A 24,091-nucleotide genomic window follows, 5' to 3' on the forward strand; every position below is an offset into this window, starting at 1 on the left:
GGCTGTAAGAAGGTCATTGGCCACTTTGGTAAGGGCTGTTTCCGTGGAGTGGTTAGAGCGAAAGCCAGACTGGAACTGATCAAGTAGGGAGTTAGCAGATAAATAATGGCTTAATTCTGCATGTATATGGTGTTCAAGTAGTTTGGATGCAAATGGGAGAAGTGACACTGGGCGGTAGTTGGCAAGTGTGGTAGGATCTAGAGAAGGTTTTTTAAGTAGTGGTGTCACACCAGCTATTTTGAGTGGGGACGGAAAAATGCCAGTAGAGAGGGACAGGTTAAATAGCGTTGTTAGTGCAGGCAAGAGAGATGAGGATAGCTGTGGAATAAAATAGGAGGGAATAGGATCCAAAGAACAGGTGGTTAGATTAGCTTTGGCAATTACTGAGGAGAGAGAGTGTTCAGAGAGTGGAGAGAAGGCAGTTAGAGAACAGTCAATGAGAGGTGTGGAGGTGGGATTTGAGGGCTGCAAGGAGAATTCACTTCGGATTTTGTCAATTTTATCAGTGAAGTATGTTGCAAATTCTTCAGCTGATAAGCAAGATGAAGGATGAGGAGGAGGGGGATGGAGAACGAAGTTGAAGGTGCTGAACAAGCGTTATGGATTGTGTAAATGGGCGGATATTAGCGAAGAAAAATAGGACTTTTTTTGCCACAGAGAGTGCGTTTCTGAAGTTGTTCAAGGCAATTTTATATGAGATGAAGTCCTCACTTGTGTTACTTTTCCTCCAGCGCCGTTAATATCGAAAGAATTGGAAATACAGTGGCTTGCAAAAGTATTCGGCCCCCTTGAAGTTTTCCACATTTTGTCACATTACTGCCACAAACATGAATCAATTTTATTGGAATTCCACGTGAAAGACCAATACAAAGTGGTGTACACGTGATAAGTGGAACGAAAATCCTACATGATTCCAAACATTTTTTACAAATCAATAACTGCAAAGTGGGGTGTGCGTAATTATTCAGCCCCCTGAGTCAATACTTTGTAGAACCACCGTTTGCTGCAATTACAGCTGCCAGTCTTTTAGGGTATGTCTCTACCAGCTTTGCACATCTAGAGACTGAAATCCTTGCCCATTCTTCTTTGCAAAACAGCTCCAGCTCAGTCAGATTAGATGGACAGCGTTTGTGAACAGCAGTTTTTAGATCTTGCCACAGATTCTCGATTGGATTTAGATCTGGACCTTGACTGGGCCTAACACATGGAAATGTTTTGTTTTAAACCATTCCATTGTTGCCCTGGCTTTACGTTTAGGATCGTTGTCCTGCTGGAAGGTGAACCTCCGCCCCAGTCTTAAGTCTTTTGCAGACTCCAAGAGGTTTTCTTCCAAGATTGCCCTGTATTTGGCTCCATACATCTTCCCATCAACTCTGACCAGCTTCCCTGTCCCTGCTGAAGAGAAGCACCCCCAGAGCATAATGCTGCCACCACCATATTTGACAGTGGGGATGGTGTGTTCTGAGTAATGTGCAGTGTTAGTTTACCGCCACACATAGTGTTTTGCATTTTGGCCAAAAAGTTTCATTTTGGTCTCATCTGACCAGAGCACCTTCTTCCACATGTTTGCTGTGTCCCCGACATGGCTTGTGGCAAACTGCAAATGGGACTTCTTATGCTTTTCTGTTAATGGCTTTCTTCTTGCCACTCTTCCATAAAGGCCAACTTTGTGCAGTGCACGACTAATAGTTGTCCTATGGACTGATTCTTCCACCTGATCTGTAGATCTCTGCAGCTCATCTAGAGTCACCATGCGCCTCTTGACTGCATTTCTGATCAGCACTCTCCTTGTTCGGCCTTCGAGTTTAGGTGGACGGCCTTGTCTTGGTAGGTTTACAGTTGTGCCATACTCCTTCCATTTCTGAATGATCGCTTGAACAGTGCTCCGTGGGATGTTCAAGGCTTTGGAAATCTTTTTGTAGCCTAAGCCTGCTTTAAATTTCTCAATAACTTTATCCCTGGCCTGTCTGGTGTGTTCTTTGGACTTCATGTTGTTGTTGCTCCCAAGATTCTCTTAGATAACCTCTGAGGCCGTCACAGAGCAGCTGTATTTGTACTGACATTAGATTACACACAGGTGCACACTATTTAGTCATTAGCACTCATCAGGCAATGTCTATGTGCAACTGACTACACTCAGACAAAAGGGGGCTGAATGATTACGCACACCCCACTTTGCAGTTATTGATTTGTAAAAAATGTTTGGAATCATGTATGATTTTCTTTCCACTTCTCATGTGTACACCACTTTGTATTGGTCTTTCACGTGGAATTCCAATAAAATTGATTCATGTTTGTGGCAGTAATATGACAAAATGTGGAAAACTTCAAGGGGGCCGAATACTTTTGCAAGCCACTGTAGCTCCGTTTACATTAATGCCTGCAGTTTGGTTAGTACATTTTTTTTTATTCTGTTTATAAAGTTCGTACCCAAACCAAACCTTTCCAAAATTGAAAAGACAAAGTCCCTCAATAGTCGGTCAAACACCTTTCCTGCATCTACTGCAACCATAACTGCTTCTATTTCTCTCTTTTTGCAAAAATGGATCAAATTTGTTGCAGCGTAGATATTGTCTTGAATTTGACTGTTTTTCACAAAGCCCGTTTTTGTTTACCTAGAATTCCATCAGCAAACCTGCCCAGTCTGTTTGCCAAAATGTTTGCATAGATTTTTACATCACAATTTAAAAGTGAGATCGGCCTAAAATTTGCGCAATCTAAATTCAATTTCCCCTCTTTAGGTATTAGTGTTAATATTGCTTGGTTAATATCTTTAAAGAAGGTAGGGTAGGATTTGCGCAATCTAAATTCAATTTCCCCTCTTTAGGTATTAGTGTTAATATTGCTTGGTTAATATCTTTAAAGAAGGTAGCAGGTCCTTCTTCATTGTTGACCATGCTGCAGAAAAGAGGGGCCAAGATATGCACAAAGTGCTGATAAAACTCTATGCAATAACCATCAGGGCCTGGGCTCTTCCCTTTCTGAAGCTTGGACACTGTTTCCAGGAATTCACTTTCAGTTACTGATGCTCCAAGCATTTCATGGTCTCGACTATCTAGGAAGGGTAGGTTGATATTTTCCAAATAATCTCTTGTATTCGCGGGTTTTGGTATATCAGAGTTGCATACTCCTTCAAAAAAACTAGATAAATTCTTACCTATATCTTCCGTACCCTGGACTATATCACCATCCAAATTTTTTATTCGATGGATGAAATTATTTTTTTGTGTTTCGTTGAGCAGGTCTGATAGTATTTTACCTGGTTTATTCGTACCTTGTATGTACTGCTTTTTTAATTCTTTGCATTCCTGTGAACATTTGTTGTCAAGCAGCTGATTTAGTTCTGTCTTAATCTCTGTAAGCTTAAGTAGAGTTTTGGATGATAGACCATTTTTGTGCTCTTCTTCTGCTGACTGTAGGCAGGCCAGAAGCTCAACAATCCTTTTTTGTTTAGCCTTTTTTTTCCCTGTTACTCACCTGAAACAGGACTCCTCTTGAAACATATTTTAAAGTGTCCCAGAGGATGATGGTGAGGTGATGGACAATATATTGAATTTAATAAATTCATTTAACGATTCGGCTATCAAGCGTCTGGTGTCCTCTTTCTCTAATAATGTTTTGTCCAGTCTCCAGACTTTTTTATGAGGTGACTTCAGGCCTATGTTAATTGTCAATTACTGGAGCATGGTCTGAAAAAGTAATATGACCAACTGAGACATCCAAAACTGACGTAATAAGATTTTCAGGAACTAAGAAGTAGTCTAGTCTAGAATAGTTTTGATGTACGCTAGAGAAGAAAGTATAATCTCTTTCGATTTTTAATCCTCCATATGTCTAAAAGTTTTAACGTTTTAAGGTTGTTGTTGAAATTCACAATGTCGCGTTTGGGAATACATGAAAGCCCTTTACATCACTTTTGTGACCAGAAACAGTGTTTGTAGTTTTTCAAGTTCGTCTGCACATTGAAGTCTATTGCGGATCGCCAAGTTCGCCGGTTCGCAAACTTTTGCGGAAGTTTGCATCACAGGCCACCACCAGCTCTACAACAGAGATCTCTACCCACCACCACCAGGGTCCACACAGAACAAATCTTCTGCTGCCAGTCTGCTACCAGCTATTACGCCACTACAATAGCTGTATTTTGTTGGGGAAAAAAAGCTGTTAATTTTTTTGAGATGTCTGAGCTGAAACTGCGATGTCCCAGTTGTGCATTGGACACAATGTGGGCTGCACGACCACTGTCTGGAACCTCCTGATGTTCATGTACAGCCATTTTTTTTTTAATTTTTGTATTATACCTCCCCACATAAACAATTGTGGTTTTTAAAAAAAAAACAAAAAAACATGCTTCATGCATCATTTACTATAAAAGACGTTTTGGAAGCAATTTAAAGGCCAGTTTCGGATTTCAGTCCGGATACTGGATTTTTGGATAATGGGTTTGGATATCTGGATCGACTCGGATTTCCGTACGGTCTAATCACAATATCTGGATTTATCCAGATTTTTTTGCTATCCGGAAAAACCCAGATATCAAAAAGAGGCATCCGAGCACCACTGGCCCGGGATCCAGGTGGCTTTCGGCACAGAGTACTGTGTTCACCGCTATCTGGAATTACGCTCTCTAATGACAAGTTGATATACAACAAACAAAAAGAATGACTTTTACCTCTCTGCTGCTATTTGCTTCACAGAAACCTGGCTATGTGAACTTATTCCAGACAATGCTCTGCAGATTAATGGATTTGCACTCTATAGATCTGACCGGGACCCCTTATCTCTGGCAAAACCAAAGGAGGATTTGGTTTCTATATTAGTAAGTGGTTCATGGATGTTACAGTTATAAAGAGGATTTGCTTGGCTGGGCTGAAAACACTCTTCATAAACTGCAGACCCCACTGTTCACCCCATGAGTTTTCTTTGTTTATTCTGGTTGCTGTGTACCTCCCACCACAATCATGCATGCAGCCAATGCTCCAGGAACTTACAGATCAAATAATTGAATTATACTTTTGTCATCGTTCTAGGGGGTTTCAACAGTCCTAACCAAATACAGGCAACACATCACAAGTGCAACTAGAGAAGGTAATACACTTGATCACTGTCACACCATGATTAAGGACCCGTATCACTCTGTCTGCAGAGCAGCTTTTGGGCACTCTGATCCTACTGTGATCTCGAAAAGGTGAAACTGCGGCAAATCATCCAATCAGCAGAAAGAATAATCGGCTGTAGCTTACCTTCCATGCAGGATCGTTATGCTCCAGCATATGTCTCTGGTCAGTCACAACCAGAGGCATATGTTTCTGGTCAGTCACAACTAAAACTTCTAGGCACAGGAACAGCTTCTTCCCTGGTGGTAGCCATGCTAAATGCAGAACTACGCTAGATCTGCTAGTACTTGAAAGCATTACAGCATAGAACTGAAAATTAATACGTCTCACCATGTTTGCTGCCACTATAACCTACATACTGTCATTGACTTGTAATGTATATACTGTCTTTCCTAGTATTGTTTTGTTTGTGTCTGTTAAGCAACTGCCAAGTTAAATTCCTTGTAAGTGCACACTTATTTGGCCAAATAAATTAATTCTGATTCTGATCGTCTAGGTTTTGTAAAGCATGGAGAAGTACTGAATGCTTGTTATACTGGCACTATGCAGGAACGTTAAGTATTTGTGATGCAGTCTGGTCGCTGAATTGTGTAGACAAGTGGTCCCCCTCCCTTGCTCCCCCAGGCCTGGACTCCCCCCCCCCCCCCCAACCCTATGCAGCAGGCGGCACTTCTCACCTTCTCCGGCTGCCCTCATCTTTTATAGATATTGCTTCTCCCCCAAGTGTCTGAGAATCATTCTTAGACACCAGAGATAGAAGCCTGGTACAGAAGATGTCTTTAGACACAGTGTCCGAAAGCGTAGAGTAGTGCCACACCCACTGTGCAACTGCTGTGGGGGTCAGGGGTGGAGGGACATCCCGCTCCAAGACCCAAATATTTACCCATAGCAATGTGCATATATATATTATATACACACCGATCCATCCATCCTGGTCCATCCAGGGCCTATAAAAAATCGCAAACAACATTGCAAGAGAGATACAGAAATTTTTCTAAAACTACACAATCTATTGAAAACAATAACACATGGTAACAACTGCTTGACTACACTGAAAGCTGTTCTCTTCCATTTCTGTGATTGCATCATACTTAAATCTAATATTCTCACCTGAAACAGGATGAAGTACCAGAGAGCATGAATATTCCAGTAAAAGGCTAATCCCAGAAAAGTAGTGAACACGCCACAGGTAACCATTCCAATGGACAAATAATAGCGCAATGGAAGACGCTCACCAAAAATACCACTGTAAACAAACGGAGATGGTAAACAATAATGAAAATACAGCATTATGTTAAGGACAATACCCAAAGATAATGCTAACATTAGAACTAAGTAAGCTCGCTGAGGCATTCTGTTCTTCGTTCCTTTATGAGATTACTAATTTTACAGTTAACACTTACACACACATACGCGAACACATAAACAAACCTGCTTTTTTAAAAAAAAAATCAGTTAAGTCCCTTTTACTGATTTACAGCTAGAGATGTTGTGAACATCATATTTTGGGTTTGTGAACGGTGAACTCGAACTTCTGGGAAAGTACGAGTTCACGTGAACTGGGCAAACCGCCATAGACTTCAATAGGCAGGCGAATTTAGAAACATACAGGGACTCTTTCTGACCACAAAAGTGGTGGAAAGCTTCTTTCAAAGGGTCTAACACCTGGACACAGAGCCGGATTATCCACCAGGCAACAGAGGCAGTTGCTTTGATCTAGTGAAAGGTCAGGGGCCCGGCCAGCCCCAGTAAAGATTTATTGCCCCTGTTCATGTAACTCTTTATGGTCCGTTAAAAACAAAGTCTGTATGAATGCTCTCCGTAACAGACAAGACACTAAAGTGTTTCTCTCACTCCTGCATCCTCCCCCCTCTTCTTAGCTTGCAAAGCTGTCAGACACAGGCTGGGGGCTGAAAAGACTAATGTTATCTGTGTGATCTCTGTCCAGTTCAATCCAAACAGCAGAAACAGAAGCAGGTACATCTGTAGTTAACTTTTCTTCCATAATAATATCATCATTTGGGAGCACACTTGTTTGTCAGTTTTCTGTGTGCGCTTTTCTGCATGCGTTTTTTTTACCATGTGTGTCTGTATGAGGGAAAACCCAGGCATTTTGTTCACAGAAGCTACTTTAATTGATATAAAAAATCCACACTTTGCTTCACTGCTGTCAGTTTTTTTTGGTTTTTTTTTTGGATAGAAAAAACACCTTACAATGTGCACTGGCTCGCCATTGATTTACATTGGTTCTCAGTTTTCCGGGGCAGAAAACAGACAAGTGTCCTCCAAGTCTAGAGTTCAGTTTGTGATGTTTACAATTGGTTCCTGTCATTGCTGAGCTAATTAGTTGTAGCATTACCCAGCAGCAAAAAAGATGCATTTCGCAGAGTGTAAGCAGAGAGGAGGAGCAAAGTGTCTATTACCTCTCCAGGATCCAGTGCTGCATCTTCGGTGCAAATTCTCCTCACTGCTTCTTAAGGTGGCCATACACTGATAGATTTGCAGAAGATTCTACCATCAGATATACAGGTCCTTCTCAACAAATTAGCATATTGTGATAAAGTTCATTATTTTCTGTAATGTACTGATAAACATTAGACTTTCATATATTTTAGATTCATTACACACAACTGAAGAAGTTCAAGCCTTTTATTGTTTTAATATTGATGATTTTGGCATACAGCTCATGAAAACCCCAAATTCCTATCTCAAAAAATTAGCATATCATGAAAAGATTCTCTAAAAGAGCTATTAACCTAATCATCTGAATCAACTAATTAACTCTAAACACCTGCAAAAGATTCCTGAGGCTTTTAAAAACTCCCAGCCTGGATCATTACTCAAAACCGCAATCATGGGTAAGACTGCCGACCTGACTGCTGTCCAGAAGGCCATCATTGACACACTCAAGCAAGAGGGTAAGACACAGAAAGACATTTCTGAACGAATAGGCTGTTCCCAGAGTGCTGTATCAAGGCACCTCAGTGGGAAGTCTGTGGGAAGGAAAAAGTGTAGCAGAAAACGCTGCACAACGAGAAGAGGTGACAGGACCCTGAGGAAGATTGTGGAGAAGGACCGATTCCAGACCTTGGGGGACCTGCGGAAGCAGTGGACTGAGTCTGGAGTAGAAACATCCAGAGTCACCGTGTACAGGCGTGTGTAGGAAATGGGCTACAGGTGCCGCAATCCCCAGGTCAAGCCACTTTTGAACCAGAAACAGCGGCAGAAGCGCCTGACTTGGGCTACAGAGAAGCAGCACTGGACTGTTGCTCAGTGGTCCATAGTAATTTTTTCAGATGAAAGCAACTTTTTGCATGTCATTCGGAAATCAAGGTGCCAGAGTCTGGAGGAAGACTGGGAAGAGGGAAATGCCAAAATGCCTGAAGTCCAGTGTCAAGTACCCACAGTCAGTGATGGTCTAGGGTGCCATGTCAGCTGTTGGTGTTGGTCCACTGTGTTTTATCAAGGGCAGGGTCAATGCAGCTAGCTAACAGGAGATTTTGGAGCACTTCATGCTTCCATCTGCTGAAAAGCTTTATGGAGATGAAGATTTCATTTTTCAGCACCACCTGGCACCTGCTCACAGTGCCAAAACCACTGGTAAATGGTTTACTGACCATGGTATTACTGTGCTCAATTGGCCTGCCAACTCTCCTGACCTGAACCCCATAGAGAATCTGTGGGATATTGTGAAGAGAAAGTTGAGAGACGCAAGACCTAACACTCTGGATGAGCTTAAGGCCGCTATCGAAGCATCCTGGGCCTCCATAACACCTGAGCAGTGCCACAGGCTGATTGCCTCCATGCCACGCAGTCATTTCTGCAAAAGGATTCCTGACCAAGTATTGAGTGCATAACTGAATATAATTATTTGAAGGTTGACTTTTTTGTTTTAAAAACACTTTTCTTTTATTGGTCGGATGAAATATGCTAATTTTTGAGATAGGAATTTGGGGTTTTCATGAGCTGTATGCCAAAATCATCAATATTAAAACAATAAAAGTCTTGAACTACTTCAGTTGTGTGTAATGAATCTAAAATATATAAGTCTAATGTTTATCAGTACATTACAGAGAATAATGAACTTTATCACAATATGCTAATTTTTTGAGAAGGACCTGTATTTCTGTCAGATGCCTGTCAGGTTGAATCTGAAAGGAATCTATCTGATGTGTGCCACAAAGTAGGAACAGATTTACAATAGATTTCAGAATGAAATCCATTGGAAATCTTTTGAAAATCGATCTAAAAGCATTACTGCACCATTAGATCCAATGCAACTCTATAGACCAACAATATGCTGCCAGCAGCAGATCAACGTAGATTTTCCATCCTGACAGATCAAATCAATTGAAATTGGCCACAAAACGTTTGATTGTGCATCGATTTGCGATTGATTCAATCGCTGAAATCGACCAGTCTATTGGCCCCTTTAGTGTCTGTTCTTCATGGTGACAGCTAGGGTCTCTTATCATGCGACCCACCTGAGACCTGAGAGACACTGGTTGGGAGAAATTTGGATCTGGTTACCTCTACTCGGGGGAAGGGGGGCGGGGGAGGAGGGTCGGCTGGCTATCCACACCGAGGGGGTCCCTGGCTACTTATACTGTGGAAATAGCGGGCTTCCTGGGTGGGGGGGACTTCTGGCTATATATACTTGGGGGTCCTCTGGCTACCTATAGTGGGGGGTGTAACCTGGCTACCTATACTGGGGGAGCATCTGGCCACCTTTAGTGGGGGGTTGCCTTGCTATCTATTCTGGGGGGACATCTGGCTACTACCTATAGTAGGGGGACATCTGGCCACCTATACTGGGGGGACATCCTTTCAGCAGGGTGACTGAGGGGGCCCTAAATTTGTTGCTCTGCTTGGGGCCCTGTGTGGTCCTAATCTGACTCTGCCTGGACAGGGGCATGCCGGAGTGGGATTCATGCCAAAAGTCCCACCAAAAATGACGGAGTTGATGCAGAGTTGGGTTTTAATCCCTAAGGAGCAGAAATCACAGTACATTCCTACAATTGATGAATAAAAGGGCTGCTTTTAAATGTCCATAGTGGTAATGTAAGGGTTATACCCGCTTCACACTGAAAGACCAAACGTTGTGTTTACCGAGATTGACCGCTAACAGGACTGTAAGGCCCTTAGGTGTGTGTGGTGCTGCACGTGCGCTCAACCGAATGGACCAGCGTGGTGTATAGCAGATACCAGGATGGGAAGTTATTAATGGAGCTATATGATTAAAACAAACTGAAAGGCTCAGTGTACAGCCTATTTTTTTTTATTTTTATATTTGTTTTAAGCCTATTTGTGATTGTGAACTCCTCCATGCAGACTAGTTACATGACCAAGCAACCACACAAGATTGAGTGAAAAAAAAAAGCACATTACAAGGTTATTTAAATTTAAAATCTATTTTTTTTAAAGGACCACTATCACGAAAATCGTAAAATTTAAAATACAAGTGAACATTTACAAATAAGAAGTATGTACCTTCCAGAGTAAAATAAGCATAAATTACTCTTCCCCTATGTTGCTGTCACTTACAGTAGGTTATAGAAATCTGACAGAACCAACAGGTTTTGAACTAGTCCATCTCTTCATAGGGAATTCTCAGCCAGGCTTTTATTCTTTAGAAAGACATTCCCTGAAAAGGATTTATATAATGATACTGGCCAGCCTTTCTGCTCGCTGCACACTTTTTTTTGGCAGTTGGACAGAGCAACTGCCATTCGCTAAGTGTCTTTGAAACTAAACAAATCCATGAAAATCCCCATGAGAAGATGGGTTAGTCCAAAACCTGTCAGTAATATCAGATTCCTACTACTTATTGTAATTGACAGCAACATAGGAGAAAAATAATTTCTCAGTTGAATCTGGAAGTAATGTACTTCTTATTTGCATGTCTTTACATGCATTTTAAGTTTTATGATTTTCGCGACAGTGGTCCTTTAAATTACAATTACAAAATTACAACAGGCCTGCCATTCACGGTGGTGGTGTCACCAACTCCAATGCAGAGCCACGCAGTGGAGGCTTGCCAGTTGCGATTGGTGTTCAGCAGGTGGCAGGCTGGCAGCAGGCCTGCCATTCGTGGTGGTGGTGTCACCAACTCCACTACAGAGCCATGAAGTGGAGGCTTGCCACAGTGGTCAGCAGGTTTACCCAATATGCGGTATAAGTTATATACGTGCCCTGACCATGCTTTTCAGACCAGGTGTCGGTGTTTAGATGGACCCTTGCCCCAACACTGTGCGCCAGAGATGTGGTGACTTGGCTCTGCACATGATGGTGCAGGTTTACACATACAAATTTAATTTACAAAACAAAATTCATCTGCTACTCCTGCAAAAGCCTGCAGTGTGCTAGGGTTGATACAGTGATGCAAGAAGTGGAAGAAAAAAGAAACCCTGTATATAGCACCACTCAGGACAATGATGAATAGTATCAAAAAATATATATATATATATCTTTATTATATCAAAAATGACAAAATAGTGCACTTCACATAATATTCATGTATTTAAAAACAATTAAAAAAATGGGGCACAAACCCAAAAGCTCTCTCTGCCTTCATTATAATAACCACAATATCTGGCAGTCTATCGCTAAATCCACGCAATGCTCAATTCACAAAGAAAACCATTATAAAATCCTTTTGCTCTGGTACAGGACTCCAGAGAAATTAGACCGTTGGTTTCCAAATACCTCACCAACTTGTTGGAGGTGTAAGGACAAGGTGGGTTCGCTGATGCATATCTTCTGGGACTGTCCTCTAATTAAACCTTTTTGGGAGACTGTTTCATTACTCATTTCAGAAGTTTTTGAAACCCATGTAGACCTGCATCCGCTTAACGCACTTCTAGGCCTTCCTGTTAAGAATCTCCCTCGTAAGCGGTGGAAGCTTATGTTACATATATTATCTGCAGCAAAGAGGTTAATAGCCCAATTTTGGAAATCCACAACGATTCCTAGTAAAACAATATTAATAGATAAGATTAATGATGTTAGGAGATTGGAAGATCTAACGGCCAGAAGCCATGATAATATCGAGGCACATGGCGAGCTGTGGGGTCCATGGGAGGACTGGGATATGACATTGTGGCTCCAATCACGTAATCGTAAGCCCCCATAATTTTTTTTTGTTTATGGAATACCTTTTGATTAGCTTGGATGGTTTGGGATGTGTTCACTATGATATTTTAGTATCTGTTGGTTTGTGTTAGTAATTTAACTATTTGGTCGGTTATAAGTTTGTGTTGTTTGTTTTTGTCTGTTTTTTCCTAATATGGAAGTCCTGCCATATTATACATCTTATTTTATGTTCGTCATTATACATGGATTAGCGAGCCTATTGGATCTACAGGGTGAACTATGTTACTATGGCTTGAGAACCTTTCCCCTGTATAACTTGCGTTCATTGTGAAGATAACTGTATTCATCCTGCTTGCTATTCTAATAGTACCTATGTTTTATATAATTCGCTACTGTATTTGTCTTTTCTTATTTCAATAAAAAAATGATTGATAATAACCACAATATCACCATGCATGATACAATATGTAAAAATATACAGAATAATGAGTAAAGCCTCCTATAATATACCAAAAATTATTGGATGAATCCTCAGAGGGCTCTGTGAATGAACCCTAATCGGATAGAACCCGGGTTCAGTACTGATATGATAAGAGACAGCTGCTATCTGTCATATGTGAAAAACAAAACAAACAAAAAAGACTAAACAAAAATCCGCACTCTTTGTAAATATAGAACAGTGATCAATTATACATTCCCAACATGAAAGTGATAATACATAAGTATATGAGATAGGCAGGATCAGTGAGTGAAACAAGGGGACAGCCTGTAGTGAGAAAGAAAGAGGTCAATACTTAGCCCGGTGTGTTGGAGATGGAGGCAGGCACAGCGGAGGCAGAGAGAGGCAGAAGGTCCCCTCAAACAGACCAACTAGTTTCGCGGGTATAACCCCGCTTTTTCAAGATGAGAGGGAGACCGTGCTGTTACGCCGCCATTGCGGCGTTTAAAAAAGAATGGAGGAACGTAATGAGGACCTGCCCGCCCACCCGGAAGTAACATCACTCGGGGCGGAACTACTTTCGGCAGAGATCAGGAAGCGCTGACCACGCTGGAACACGGAAGTATGGGGTATGTATTCAGCGCCACATATATCGGCTGCAGACATGCCTGCTAACAATACATAGGTGGAATTACTGAATAAAAAGCACAGTAGAAAAAGCCTTGTGACTATTCTAACAGAGGATATATCACCCTGCGCAATGAGTATTTCAATGAGGGCCTCCGCCATCAATATACTAAATAGAATTCATTTATAGTGTTATACAATTAAAGGGGCACCCTAAAGAAAACCAAGGATTAAGCCCAATAGCAGAATATGGGAACAAGGAGCCCCAAGTGATATGGGACATCAATCCCAATAGAGTCCCCAATAGCCCAATCACCACAGGAAGGAGATTACATTGTATATACATTCATTTAACACAAGAATCACCATATATATTCCCGATTACATACACACAGGATATCCTGACTGCAGGCAATACACTTCAAGATGGGAAATCTTCCATGTTTTGGTTGAGCATGAGATTCACGATGGGAAATCTTCCATAATTTGATCGCACATAAATTTCAAGATGGGCAATCTTCCATAATCCAATTGGATATCACAAACCCACTGAATATTACAAGGTACTCCTGGAGGACATTTTGTGGACAGCAAAAGATAGAGGTATCATTTCTAATAAAGAATATTACTTTTTGACTGTAAAACATCCTGTGGTACCCACTTTCTATCTGTTACCTAAAATTCACAAAAATCAAACTTGTCCCCCAGGCAGGCCTATAGTTTCCGGGATTGGAAGTATCACAGCACCATCTTGTGAGTTCATTGACTTTTTCTTGCAACCACATGTCACAAGTCTGAATTCCCATCCAAGAGACAGCATGGACCTTTTGAAGATTTTGGAAGACCTGTCTGTACCCGCAGGTACTGTTTTGATGTTGAATCATTATATACTAATATCACACATGAATGGGCCTTGAAAGCTATTAGGTACTTTTTGGAAACTGAGGACAATCAGCAAGGAGAACTGAGAGCGTTTATTTTGCAATTGACTGATTTTGTGTTGGGCCACAACTATTTTTTTGACAATTCCTATTATAAACAGACGTGTGGCATTGTGATGGGCGCGAAACGCGCGCCATCGGTGGCGAATTTATTTCTTGGGCTCTGGGAAAGAGAAGTTGTCTTTGGACAGTCCCTGGAGAAATTTCACCCCCACATATTAGGTTGGCACAGATTCATAGACGACATCTTTATGTTATGGGATGGGGCCCGAGAACTATGCGATGAATTTACTAATGCACTGAACAATAACAATATGAACATTGTACTAACTCGACATATCTCTCTTACAGAAATTGAGTTTTTGTATATTCAAAATTGATACAGAAGGCTACTTGCAAACGGATTTATTTCGCAAGCAGACATCAGTGAATTCTTTATTGCATTATAAAAGTGCGCATACTAAATCATTACGTGATAACATTCCGACAGGACAGTTCTTGAGAGCCCGTCGCATTTGCTCTAATGATACAGATTTTTCTTTACAGGCACGAAATCTTACAAACCGATTTAAAGAGAGGGGATACCCCAAGAAAGTTATATCCAAGGCTTACCAACGGGCCAAGTCCAGTGCACGAAGTGATCTACTCCACAGTACTCAAAGAAATACTGATGGAATGGTGAGACTCAGTACAATTTATAATAATCAGTGGAGGGAAATTTATAGAGTTTTAAACCATACTTGGCCTATCTTACAGTCGGACACGACCGTGGCAAGATATATTAGCCCACATGCATCCATCTCTGCAAAGAAATGCCCCACTCTAAAAGATAAACTTTGTTCAAGCCACTATATGAATGCGGAGAGAAGATGTACTGGTTCCCTCCGGGGCAGTCACCCTTGTGGTGACTGCAATATATGCAGGTATATGCAACCCTGTACAAGCATTGGTATGTGTGGGGGGACCAAAAACTTCAAGATCAATAGATTCATAAATTGCAAAAGTGTGGGAGTGATATATGTGATAACTTGACCATGTCAAAAACTCTATGTGGGCCAAACAAAGAACATGCTGAAAACTCGCATACAGCAGCATTTATCGAATATAAGATTGGCCCCTAAACATATAGAGGAGGGGAAAAAATTGACCTCTGTAGCTTCACACTTCCTACATCAACATCAAGGCTCATGCAGTGGCCTGAAGGTGTGTGGTGTGGAACAGGTCAGACTTAACATTAGAGGGGGAGATATAGTGAACCATCTTTTGAGAAAAGAGGCAAGGTGGATTTGCCAATTAAATAGTATGTCACCTTCAGGTTTAAATGAGGAGATAGATTGGTCGGGCTTCCTTGGCTAAGGCCAACTGTCAACTTGAAAGCTGTACACGCAGAGACATCCCAACTATATTTATTATGGGATCTACTGCATGATGAGATTGTGATGGGCTTTGTAGAAGCCTATGCTGGAGTGCCAAGACACACTATTGAAATATATTAATGCTCCTTCCTCCTCTTTCTTTACATGCAGAAATGTGTGGCTGTATTGATCAGGGATGTGATGTAATGTGTCATGGACCCTCTGTATGTGGACCCTTGTCTAGATTTGGGGACCTTCTCCATGGAACTTCCAAGATATTCAGGATTGGACTTTGTGATATCCAATTGGATTATGGAAGATTGCCCATCTTGAAATTTATGTGCGATCAAATTATGGAAGATTTCCCATCGTGAATCTCATGCTCAACCAAAACATGGAAGATTTCCCATCTTGAAGTGTATTGCCTGCAGTCAGGATATCCTGTGTGTATGTAATCGGGAATATATATGGTGAGTCTTGTGTTAAATGAATGTATATACAATGTAATCTCCTTCCTGTGGTGATTGGGCTATGGAGGACTCTATTGGGATTGATGTCCCATATCACTTGGGGCTCCTTGTTCCCATATTCTGCTATTGGGCTTAATCCTTGGTTTTCTTTAGGGTGCCCCTTTAATTGTATAACACTATAAATGAATTCTATTTAGTATATTGATGGCGGAGGGCCTCATTGAAATACTCATTGCGCAGGGTGATATATCCTCTGTTAGAATAGTCGCAAGGCTTTTTCTACTGTGCTTTTTATTCAGTAATTCCACCTATGTATTGTTAGCAGGCATGTCTGCAGCCGATATATGCGGCGCTGAATACATACCCCATACTTCCGCGTTCCTGCGTGGACAGCGCTTCCTGATCTCTGCCGAAAGTAGTTCCGCCCCGGGTGACGTCACTTCCGGGTGGGTGGGCAGGTCCTCATTACGTTCCTCCATTCTTATTTAAACGCCGCAATGGCGGCGTAACAGCACGGTCTCCCTCTCATCTTGAAAAAGTGGGGTTATACCCGCGAAACTGGTTGGTCTGTTTGAGGGGACCTTTTGCCTCTCTCTGCCTCCGCTGTGCCTGCCTCCATCTCCAACACACCGGGCTAAGTATTGACCTCTTTCTTTCTCACTACAGGCTGTCCCCTTGTTTCACTCACTGGTCCTGCCTATCTCATATACTTATGTATTATCACTTTCATGTTGGGAATGTATAATTGATCACTGTTCTATATTTACAAAGAGTGCGGATTTTTGTTTAGTCTTTTTTGTTTGTTTTGTTTTTCACATATGACAGATAGCAGCTGTCTCTTATCATATCAGTACTGAACCCGGGTTCTATCCGATTAGGGCTCATTCACAGAGCCCTCTGAGGATTCATCCAATAATTTTTGGTATATTATAGGAGGCTTTACTCATTATTCTGTATATTTTTACATATTGTATCATGCATGGTGATATTGTGGTTATTATAATGAAGGCAGAGAGAGCTTTTGGGTTTGTGCCCCATTTTTAATTGTTTTTAAATACATGAATATTATGTGAAGTGCACTATTTTGTCATTTTTGATATAATAAAGATATATATATATATATATATATATATATATATATATATATATATATATATATATATATATATATATATATATATATATATATATATTTTGATACTATTCATCATTGTCCTGAGTGGTGCTGTATACAGGGTTTCTTTTTTCTTCCACTTCATACAAATTTAATTTGAGAACAAAAATGTCAATGTTATTTACGAAAAAATTGAATTGCTATTTTGAAAAAAATGCTTTAGTGCACTGGTATGTGGGATGTGGAATAGGCCTTGGGGAGGTGAGGGTGATATACCTTCCCTGACCGTGCTGCTTTTAAATGTCCATAGTAGTAATGTAAGGGTTATGCCCACTTCACACTGACAGACCAAACTCGGCATTAAACACACCACAAACAGAGTTGTTAATAGTTGACACTCTCAGGACTTGAATGTTAGTCCCCTCGGCCGCAATCTTTGTGTAGTGGTTGCCGTGCCAATGTGCGCACGTTGGCAAGAGTGAAGGCCATGGCGGTTTTCCACCCTGTATGGTAGGGCCAGTAAAGTGACCCAAAAAAAACACTGGTTCTGCAGTGTAGGCTCAGTGCTGGCCTAGAAGTCTTTATTGAATGATCACCTGAGGTGACCTAAGGCTTTGCCAAAACTTATTCAGCTGATCGAATTTGGCCTGTCCACAATGGAGCAACAACCTTATCTTCTTTTGGGTGTGCCCCCAACACACTCATATACAGTACGTCATCAGGGACGCTCATCCGGATTTCGGATATCCGGGTAATCCGGATATCCGACCATTTTTACACTATCCGTCCGGATCCGGATTCCGGATAGTTGGGCAGAAATCCGGATAGCTATCTGCAGATAGTTTCACTACCGACCCGGATATCCGCGGATTTCTCCCAGATATCCGAACCCGGATTACAGGTTCAATAGCAAAAAGACCTGCACCATCTGTCTCTCATCTTCCAGGGATTTGTAGTATGTCAAAAGCAAGCTCACATACCTTGGCCGGGAATCAAACCCAGGTCCACTGCTTGGAGGGCAGCTATGCACACCACTATACCAACAGCTACACACACAGCAAAGGACAGCACTTTGAAGTCTGGAAGATTCCAGGGCAAGGGTGAGAAGGATGAAAAGCTAGGTGGCCATGCAACCATTCTTGCTAACCTAAAGCTTACTTATAGACAGTCATATGAGACACATGCCGGGTGCAGGGCTGTGTGGTGAGTGATCGTATAGACAGTCATACGAGACACATGCCGGGTGCAGGGCTGTGTGGTGAGTGATCATATAAACAGTCATATTAGACACATGCCAGGTGCAGGGCTGTGTGGTGAGTGATCATATAGACAGTCATACGAGACACATGCTGGGTGCAGGGCTGTGTGGTCAACACATTAGCTTAACCACTTGAGGACCTAGGGCTTTCTACCCCTTAAGGACCGGCCACTTTTTTTCCATTCAGACCACTGCAGCTTTCACGGTTTATTGCTCGCTCATACAACCTACCACCTAAATGAATTTTGGCTCCTTTTCTTGTCACTAATAAAGCTTTCTTTTAGTGCTATTTGATTGCTCCTGCGATTTTTACTTTTTATTATATTCAGCAAAAAAGACATGAATTTTGGCAAAAAAATGATTTTTTTAACTTTCTGTGCTGACATTTTTCAAATAAAGTAAAATTTCTGTATACATGCAGCACGAAAAATGTGGACAAACATGTTTTTGATTAAAAAAAACCCATTCAGTGTATATTTATTGGTTTGGGTAAAAGTTATAGCGTTTACAAACTATGGTGCAAAAAGTGAATTTTCCCATTTTCAAGCATCTATGACTTTTCTGACCCCCTGTCATGTTTCATGAGGGGCTAGAATTCCAGGATAGTATAAATACCCCCCAAATGACCCCATTTTGGAAAGAAGACATCCCAAAGTATTCACTGAGAGGCATAGTGAGTTCATAGAAGATATTATTTTTTGTCACAAGTAAGCGGAAAATGACACTTTGTGAAAAAAAAAAAAAAGTTTCCATTTCTTCTAACTTGCGACAAAAAAAAATGAAATCTGCCACTGACTCACCATGCCCCTCTCTGAATACCTTGAAGGGTCTACTTTCCAAAATGGGGTCATTTGTGGGGTGTGTTTACTGTCCTGACATTTTGGGGGGTGCTAAATTGTAAGCACCCCTGTAAAGCCTAAAGGTGCTCATTGGACTTTGGACCCCTTAGCGCAGTTAGGCTGCAAAAAAGTGCCACACATGTGGTATTGCCGTACTCAGGAGAAGTAGTATAATGTGTTTTGAGGTGTATTTTTACACATACCCATGCTGGGTGGGAGAAATATCTCTGTAAATGACAATTTGTTAATTTTTTTTACACACAATTGTCCATTTACAGAGATCTTTCTCCCACTCAGCATGGGTATGTGTAAAAATACACCCCAAAACACATTATACTACTTCTCCTGAGTACGGCGATACCACATGTGTGGCACTTTTTTGCACCCTAACTGCGCTAAAGGGCCCAAAGTCCAATGAGTACCTTTAGGATTTCACAGGTCATTTTGAGAAATTTCGTTTCAAGACTACTCCTCACGGTTTAGGGCCCCTAAAATGCCAGGGCAGTATAGGAACCCCACAAATGACCCCATTTTAGAAAGAAGACACCCCAAGGTATTCCGTTAGGAGTATGGTGAGTTCATAGAAGATTTTATTTTTTGTCACAAGTTAGCGGAAAATGACACTTTGTGAAAAAACACAATTAAAATCAATTTCCACTAACTTGTGACAAAAAATAAAATCTTCTATGAACTCGCCATACTACTAACGGAATACCTTGGGGTGTCTTCTTTCTAAAATGGGGTCATTTGTGGGGTTCCTATACTGCCCTGGCATTTTAGGGGCCCTAAACCGTGAGGAGTAGTCTTGAAACAAAATTTCTCAAAATGACCTGTGAAATCCTAAAGGTACTCATTGGACTTTGGGCCCTTTAGCGCAGTTAGGGTGCAAAAAAGTGCCACACATGTGGTATCGCCGTACACGGGAGAAGTAGTACAATGTGTTTTGGGGTGTATTTTTACACATACCCATGCTGCGTGGGAGAAACACCTCTGTAAATGACAATCTTTTGATTTTTTTTACACACAATTGTCCATTTACAGCGGTATTTCTCCCACCCAGCATGAGTATGTGTAAAAATACACCCCAAAACACATTGTACTACTTCTCCCGAGTATGGCGATACCACATGTGTGGCACTTTTTTGCACCCTAACTGCGCTAAGGGGCCCAAAGTCCAATGAGTACCTTTAGGATTTCACAGGTCATTTTTGTTTCAAGACTACTCCTCACGGTTTAGGGCCCCTAAAATGCCAGGGCAGTATAGGAACCCCACTAATGACCCCATTTTAGAAAGAAGACACCCCAAGGTATTCCGGTAGGAGTATGGTGAGTTCATAGAAGTTTTTATTTTTTTGTCACAAGTTAGCGGAAATTGATTTTAATTGTTTTTTTTCACAAAGTGTCATTTTCCGCTAACGTGTGACAAAAAATAAAATCTTCTATGAACTCACCATACTCCTAACTGAATACGTTTGGGTGTCTTCTTTCTAGAATGTGGTCATTTGTGGGGTTCCTATACTGCCCTGGCATTTTAGGGGCCCTAAACCGTGTGGAGTAGTCTTGAAACAAAAATGACCTGTGAAATCCTAAAGGTACTCATTGGACTTTGGGCCCCTTAGCGCAGTTAGGATGCAAAAAAGTGCCAATCATGTGGTATCGCCATACTCGGGAGTTGTAGTATAATGTGTTTTGTGGTGTATTTTTACACATACCCATGCTGGGTGGGAGAAATTCCTCTGTAAATGACAATTGTTTGATTTTTTTTACACACAATTGTCCATTTACAGAGAGATTTCTCCCACCCAGCATGGGTATGTGTAAAAATACACCCCAAAACACATTATACTACTTCTCCTGAGTATGGCGATACCACATGTGTGACACTTTTTTGCAGCCTAGGTGCGCTAAGGGGCCCAACGTCCTAATCACAGGTCATTTTGAGGCATTTGTTTTCTAGACTACTCCTCACGGTTTAGGGCCCCTAAAATGCCAGGGCAGTATAGGAACCCCACAAGTGACCCCATTTTAGAAAGAAGACACCCCAAGGTATTCCGTTAGGTGTATGGCGAGTTCATAGAAGATTTTATTTTTTGTCACAAGTTAGTGAAAAATGACACTTTGTGAAAAAAAAACAAAAATCAATTTCCGCTAACTTTTGACAAAAAATAAAATCTTCTATGAACTCGTCATACACCTAACAGAATACATTGGGGTGTCTTTTTTCTAAAATGGGGTCCGTTTCTGGGGTTACTATACCGCCCTGGCATTTTACGGGCCCAAAACCGTGAGTAGTCTGGAAACCAAATGTCTCAAAATGACTGTTCAGGGGTATAAGCATCTGAAAATTTTGATGACAGGTGGTCTATGAGGGGGCGAATTTTATGGAACCGGTCATATGCAGGGTGGCCTTTTAGATGACAGGTTGTATTGGGCCTGATCTGATGGATAGGAGTGCTAGGGGGGTGACAGGAGGTGATTGATGGGTGTCTCAGGGGGTGGTTAGAGGGGAAAATAGATGCAATCAATGCACTGGGGAGGTGATCGGAAGGGGGTCTGAGGGGGATCTGAGGGTTTGGCCGAGTGATCAGGAGCCCACACGGGGCAAATTAGGGCCTGATCTGATGGGTAGGTGTGCTAGGGGGTGACAGGAGGTGATTGATGGGTGTCTCAAGGTGTGATTAGAGGGGGGAATAGATGCAAGCAATGCACTGGTGAGGTGATCAGGGCTGGGGCCTGAGGGCATTCTGAGGGTGTGGGCGGGTGATTGAGTGCCCTAGGGGCAGATAGGGGTCTAATCTGATAGGTAGCAGTGACAGGGGGTGATTGATGGGCAATTAGTGGGTGTTTAGGGTAGAGAACAGATATAAACACTGCCCTTGGGAGGTGATCTGACGTCAGATCTGCGGGCGAACTATTGGTGTGGGTGGGTGATCAGATTGCCCGCAAGGGGCAGGTTAGGGGCTGATTGATGGGTGGCAGTGACAGGGGGTGATTGATGGGTGGCAGTGCCAGGGGGTGATTGATGGGTGGCAGTGACGGGGTGATTGATGGGTGATTGACAGGTGATTGACAGGTGATCAGTGGGTTATTACAGGGAAGAACAGATGTAACTAATGCACTGGCGAATTGATAAGGGGGGGTCTGAGGGCAATCTGAGCGTGTAGGCGGGTGATTGGGTGCCCGCAAGGGGCAGATTAGGGTTTGATCTGATGGGTAACAGTGACAGGTGGTGATAGGGGGTGATTGATGGGTAATTAGTGGGTGTCTGGAGGAGAGAATAGATGTAAACACTGCGCTTGGGTGGTGATCTGATGTTGGATCTGCGGGCGATCTATTGGTGTGGGTGGGTGATCAGATTGCCCGCAAGGGGCAGGTTAGGGGCTGATTGATGGGTGGCAGTGACAGGGGGTGATTGATGGGTGGCAGTGACAGGGGGTGATTGATGGGTGATTGACAGGTGATCAGTGGGTTATTACAGGGAAGGACAGATGTAAATAATGCCCTGGCGAATTGATAAGGGGGGGGGGGGGGGGTCTGAGGGCAATCTGAGCGTGTAGGCGGGTGATTGGGTGCCCGCAAGGGGCAGATTAGGGTCTGATCTGATGGGTAACAGTGACAGGGGGTGATTGATGGGTAATTAGTGGGTGTTTAGAGGAGAGAATAGATGTAAACACTGCGTTTGGTGGTGATCTGATGTCGGATCTGCGGGCGATCTATTGGTGTGGGTGGGTGATCAGATTGCCCGCAAGGGGCAGGTTAGGGGCTGATTGATGGGTGGCAGTGACAGGGGGTGATTGATGGATGGCAGTGACAGGGGGTGATTGATGGATGGCAGTGACAGGGGGTGATTGATGGGTGATTGACAGGTGATTGACAGGTGATCAGTGGGTTATTACAGGGAAGAACAGATGTAAATATTGCACTGGCGAATTGATAAGGGGGGGTCTGAGGGCAATCTGAGCGTGTAGGCGGGTGATTGGGTGCCCGCAAGGGGCAGATTAGGGTCTGATCTGATGGGTAACAGTGACAGGTGGTGATAGGGGGTGATTGATGGGTAATTAGTGGGTGTTTAGAGGAGAGAATAGATGTAAACACTGCGTTTGGGTGGTGATCTGATGTCGGATCTGCGGGCGATCTATTGGTGTGGGTGGGTGATCAGATTGCCCGCAAGAAGCAGGTTAGGGGCTGATTGATGGGTGGCAGTGACAGGGGGTGATTGATGGGTGATTGACAGGTGATTGACAGGTGACCAGGGGGGATAGATGCATACAGTACACAGGGGGGGGGGTCTGGGGGGAGGGTCTGGGGAGAATCTGAGGGGTGGGGGGTGATCAGGAGGGGGCAGTGGGCAGGGGGGGAGATAAAAAAAAATAGCGTTGACAGATAGTGACAGGGAGTGATTGATGGGTGATTAGGGGGGTGATTGGGTGCAAACAGGGGTCTGGGGGGTGGGCAGGGGGGGGGTCTGAGGGGTGCTGTGGGCGATCTGCGGCAGGGGGGGGAGAAATCAGTGTGCTTGGGTGCAGACTAGGGTGGCTGCAGCCTGCCCTGGTGGTCCCTCGGACACTGGGACCACCAGGGCAGGAGGCAGCCTGTATAATACACTTTGTAAACATTACAAAGTGTACTATACACTTTGTATGTGGCGATCGCGGGGTTAACATCCCGCCGGCGCTTCCGTATAGCCGACGGGATGTTGCGGCAGGCGAACGGTGACAGGCGCCGGCGGAGGATCGCGTCACGGATGACGCGATCGTTTCGCCCATGCCCTTAAATGGACCGCCGCCTCTGTGGGTGAGCCGGTCCTTAAGGGCTCCACTTCCTGGCCGCCTCTGTGCATTA

At 42.8% G+C, this 24,091-nt stretch overlaps 1 protein-coding gene across 3 annotated transcripts in view; it reads right to left on the reverse strand.

The window, feature by feature from the left end:
• Positions 1–24,091, reverse strand: part of SLC37A2 (solute carrier family 37 member 2) — a 1,087,044-nt gene that overhangs the window by 778,222 nt on the left and 284,731 nt on the right. For all 3 annotated transcript variants that reach the window (XM_068240256.1, XM_068240255.1, XM_068240254.1), the window contains exon 5: positions 6,225–6,360. In XM_068240256.1, coding sequence (XP_068096357.1) covers positions 6,225–6,360 — 136 coding nt within the window. The remainder of the gene's footprint in view (positions 1–6,224; positions 6,361–24,091) is intronic.

The sequence above is a fragment of the Hyperolius riggenbachi genome, chromosome 6 (genome assembly GCF_040937935.1).
Source record: "Hyperolius riggenbachi isolate aHypRig1 chromosome 6, aHypRig1.pri, whole genome shotgun sequence".
In the NCBI taxonomy this organism is placed as follows: domain Eukaryota; kingdom Metazoa; phylum Chordata; class Amphibia; order Anura; family Hyperoliidae; genus Hyperolius; species Hyperolius riggenbachi.